Here is a 5,167-nt window from a genome sequence, read left to right on the forward strand (position 1 = left end):
GCTGGCTATCAGCTTCAGCGTTTTTAGCATCTTCAGCGGCCAAATTCAGCTTATAGCATTCTCACTAACATTATCACAGGTAATGCTACATACCTAGTTCATCCTCATGTTAAAAAGTTATGGTTTTAAAGTTTTAAAAATGTTGTTTTATAGTGTTCAATAATTGTTTATCCTGTTCGACCCGTAACCTAAGGTTTGTTTGGGATTTTGTCCTTCTGTGCGATTGAGTTTGACTCATAAATAAATCAAAAAAGAAAACATCTCTGTATGAAAACAGACATTAAAAAATGCAAGAATTATATCCAAAAACATAAAAAAAAAATAATTATAATAATTCACATTTAAACTTCAAAAACCAGAATTTAAAAAGAGCAAAAAATTCAACATTAATGAAGTAAATGAAAGAATAAACATTTCAATAACCTTTTAACGACAACATCGTGTTGATTTATTCCTAGATGTTTATTTTGATACTGGTTCAAATCCTGGCTTTGAGTTCATATACATGATTGGTGACTTAAATTCTTGCTTGGTTGTGTCTGTGTTGCCCTGTGATGCACTGCAATATCAGCTGGGATAGGCTCCAGCAACCTCCTCACCCCAAACAGGAATAAGTGGGTGTGGAAATGGACTGCAGTGCTCATTAGTCTGTTTGTAGAACCGTTACTGGAAACACTTCATGGGATAAAAATAATACAATTGATTTTATCTTAATGAAAAGATGAAACTTTCAACCAGAATTTGTCCTTCTGTTGTTGCCGTAGAGTCTGACTGGTGTGAAGACGACAACGGAGGCTGTGAGCAGATCTGCAGCAGTAAAGGGAACGGCCCCATCTGCAGCTGTGTGACCGGGATGCTGCAGCCTGACGGCAAAAGCTGCAGAAGTAAAACGCACACACACAAAACACACAAACAAAAACACACAAAGAACCCAGGCATGCACAAAGAAAAAAACTGCAGGCAATTGCAAACAAACATTCTCAAATATGCTCACAAACAATAACACAGATATGCACACAAACATGTACACTAGCATTCACACAAATAGAGACACATAAATATGCACACAAACATACAATGTTGCACAGAAATATGCGCACAAACACAAATATTTACACAAACCCAAACATGCACACAAAAAGAAAAAAAAACATCCACACAAATATGGACACCACCTTAAACATTCACACAAAAACACACACACAAACACAAAACCTGCACACAAATATGTATACCAACCTCTAACATACACACAGAGACAGGCAAAAATGCACATAAAAATGGACACGCAAACACAAAACCTTCACATAAACATGTGTACCTACCTCAAACATGCACACAAAAACAAACATACAAACACAAAACCTGCACACAAATATGAAAAAAAGCACAAAACCTGCACACAAATATGTATCCCAACCTATGACAAGCACACAAACAGACATTCAGACACAAACATGTAAACCAATATTTACACCAATCACAAAACGGACACAGACACACAAATATGTGCACAAATACACAAAGAACATAACATACACACACAAAAACATGCACACAAAATGCACAAAGATATCCCTTCAAACATAAATATGCACTCAAACTGGCTCACAAACACATAAATGCACACAGATATTTGGACAGAATATGTGCACAAACATGCACACGGGAACAAACAAGAACACGAACATGGACACTGATATTTACACACATAAATATGCGCACAAACATGCAAACGAACATGTTGACGCCTCAAAAACGAAGAAGATCAAATGTTTTCTGTGTTAAAACTGGAGATGATTTTTAGAAATCATCAGTGAACTGAATCTGATTTTATTCATTTTGTCTTTAGACTTTTCTTTGTTTCTCTGGTTTCTGTTCACACTTTAACTCCTAAATAAAATAAATGCTGAAACTAAATTCAAATATAAATCCATTAATGTAAAGCACTGAATTTCTTAGTTTGATGTCTGCTTGTAAAGCGCTCATCCTTTAATTCTATTTTTGATATTTTTTGTATTTTTGTTGTTTTAGATTCTTTATCAAATCTTTTCTTCTTTGTAAACACATTTGCTGAACTTTCACCTTTAAGCAACTATTGATTTTTTTTACAGCAAAGACGGTTAAAGTTATTCAAAGAGGGGAAGGAAAATCCAATCAAATTCTGTTTTATTTCTGCAGTCCTGAGCTCCGGCTGCAGCGTCGCTCCTGCAGATCCTCTGCTGGGTTTCTCCTTCATCCTTCTGGCTGCTTTTCACAGCCTCCTCCTCTCCTAACCCCCTGAGAAAACCAGGCAATAAATGACAAACGTCACACAGACAAGACTTGAAGAAGCACAAAGTGTCCTTCGTACGGTAGTCCACTTCACACTATGTGCCAGACAAGAACCAGAAAATTTGTTCAGAAGATAGATCTCCACGTTCTGACACATGAATCTGTTTAGAAATCTGTGACTCTTTTTTAAAAAACATTTTTTAGTTATTTAAGTTCAGTAGAAAATTTAATTTGTGCTCTATTATGATACATTTGTGTAGATATGTTTTTGTAACATTTTTAAAGAATTCTGGCTGCTTTTTTTTAAAGAATTTGAATGAATGTCATATATTTGGCCACCAGATGGCGCCAAAGACACCACTTTCCAATTTCAAACATTTCTAGATAAAGTGAAAATCAGGGAACCTGACCTGCTGCAATCAGAACACAAATGGAATTCAATCATTTTTCAAAAAGTGATCAAATACAAAATACATGTGAGCAGAAGAAACATCACACATTTTTTTATTCCTCTTTATCAAACTGAACTTTTGTCATTTTATTGAAACAATCTGAGCTGCAACGAATAATGGCTTTAACTGCATAAATTAGTGAAAAAAAAGCTTTATTTTTCTCAAAACCTCCAGTTTTTGACTGTATTGTCATCAAATAAATGATTTAAATACAAAAACGTTTCTGAAAAAACATGGAGGCAAACTTTTAGTTTTTAAATTTCTCTACATTTTGTTTTATTCTTTTAGATTAATCTTGTTCTATGTGTTCAAATCATTTTATTTAAAAATAGTCTAAAACCAAAAAAGTAAGTAAAATGTCTTCAAATTTGGCCTAAAACAAAGTTTCATTTATTGCTTTTAAAGTTTGAATTAGTTATTAATTAAGGACAAAACTTCATCTTATCTAAACTTTTCTCCTTTTCTGTGAAAATCATGATGAATGTTTGACTCAAAATAACTTTCTAGGCATAAACATCTGAAATAAACAAAAATAATATCTGAGTCGACAAAATCTGGCAGAAAACCATTAATGTTTTTAAAAAGTGAAAATAAAGTCATTTGTTTTTGTTTGTTTGATTTTGGCTTTTAAGTTTTTGGCAGCTTTGGGATTTGAGTCTAAAACTTAAAGATTAATATTACTTTAATTTTAATCTTTCAAAATAATAAGGAAAACTGAACAAAACAGAAAAAATCTTAACCAAAAACCAAAGTACTTTTATGAGTTTGCCATGAGGTTTGTCGCCCCCTGCTGGCAAAATAGACAAATCACAGATTTCAACATTTTGATTTACAAAATATTTGAGCCTACAGAAAACTAAGAAACTTTTATTCACAGTTATAATAACCCACACTTTCTATTGTAAAATGTCAAAATAAATCCTATTAGGAATTTTTAATAATCTGTGTAAACTTTATTAAACTGTTCAGACGTTCTCCTCAAATTATGCTGTGGACCGACATTCTCACATTATCACCAAAACCTCATTCAGATTTGACAAGTTTTTGTGATTTAAACTTTGTTTTTTGTTTTTGATTTTAATGTTGAGCCATTTGTAGAAAGTGAAGTCGCTTCAGTTTAGGACCAAACTTTATTCACAAAACTTACCAAAACGTGGATGTTTGCTGATGTTCCTGCAGAATCGAGCCTTCTCGTCTGCAGCCCCACATGAAAACTCCTAACGTCTGAATGTCTCCACATCACCCAAAATACAGGCAAACAGTTTAGGATGTGAAGCAGGATTAATGTGATTAAACGCCAGATTCAAGTTTTTTTTTTTTGTACATGTTTCCGAGCTGCTTCTGTTTAAATGCAGGATTTTGAGGAAAACAAAGTATTTTAAAATGCAAATAGAGGAAGACTTCATTGCAGCTCAGACGGGGAGTATTTATGCGAGGACAGCACCTTGTTAAATTATTGAAACGTCACATTTATTGTAGCGTAAAAATCTTTAGTTCCTTCATTTCTGTCACATAAACTGTAGTTTGCATGTTGAATTGATGTAATGTTGGTAGTTTTTTCTGCTTGCTGAATTCTAATGTCGGATTAGTTTAAAGACAATAAAAGTTTTGTTACTGTTTGTGTACAAATGTACAGCCTTTTTCTTGAAGAGCAGCACCACCTTTAATAAACTCGAATGTTCTCACAGCCGGAGTGAAGTTGTAACGCTCATTTGACCGTTAATCCCGCTAGAGCGAAGCGTCACAGGAATGAAACAAACGTTACTGCTTTCACAGAATGACTGACAAATGAGAATTCACGTGTGGAAGAAACCTGAGAGCGACGTCTAGGAGTTCAGGTAAGGAGAGCCTAAAGGGCGCGACCTTCCACAGAGATCCACCAGGTTTAGTTACGCTCCGTCTTAGAGAGGGTTTTCAGCTGAGTGTTACATCAGCTCCAGCTACAACAAAAACAAAAAACCTTCACACACGTGTCAACATACCTGTTCTATTGGAGTCTATGTAGTATCAAGAGATGCAGAATTGCATCAATAAAGTTGCAGAAAGTGGACAAAGAATTTGACGAATTTCTTGAAAAATTGCAAACATTTTGTAAAATTTCAAAAACACGTACATTTTATGATACAAAAAATGCAAACATGAATGTCCTGAACATCCTGGACATTTTGATACCAATATTGCAAAGGTTTTAAAAGTACACAAAGTATCTGAAGAATTTCCCATTCATTTTCAATAGCGTTAAAATCGCATAAATTGTGTAAAATCATAAGAACTAAAAAATATATCAGTACCAAAAGTACAAACAGTAATGTCCTAAATGAGCTGAACAATTTGATACCAATATTGCAAAAGCTTCAAAACTGAACAAAGTATTTGAAAGATTTGAAGAATTTTCTATTCATTTTTTTAAAAAATCGGATAAATTGCATAAAAAATCTTTA

The 5,167-nt window shown here is 33.8% G+C and overlaps 1 protein-coding gene across 2 annotated transcripts in view; it reads left to right on the top strand.

Annotated features, from left to right (window-relative positions):
* tecta (tectorin alpha) overlaps positions 1-4,413 on the top strand; it is a 31,103-nt gene extending 26,690 nt beyond the window's left edge. Inside the window, exons 17-18 of one of the 2 annotated variants that reach the window (XM_024266362.2) lie at positions 765-884; positions 2,182-4,413. In XM_024266362.2, coding sequence (XP_024122130.2) covers positions 765-884; positions 2,182-2,276 — 215 coding nt within the window. In that variant the 3' untranslated portion in view covers positions 2,277-4,413. Of the gene's footprint in view, positions 1-764; positions 1,489-2,181 lie in introns of those variants that run through there. The other variant, XM_036215368.1, reaches the window with a different exon arrangement.
* The last annotated feature ends 754 nt before the right edge of the window (positions 4,414-5,167 follow it).

The sequence above is a fragment of the Oryzias melastigma genome, linkage group LG14, assembly GCF_002922805.2.
Source record: "Oryzias melastigma strain HK-1 linkage group LG14, ASM292280v2, whole genome shotgun sequence".
Classification (NCBI taxonomy): domain Eukaryota; kingdom Metazoa; phylum Chordata; class Actinopteri; order Beloniformes; family Adrianichthyidae; genus Oryzias; species Oryzias melastigma.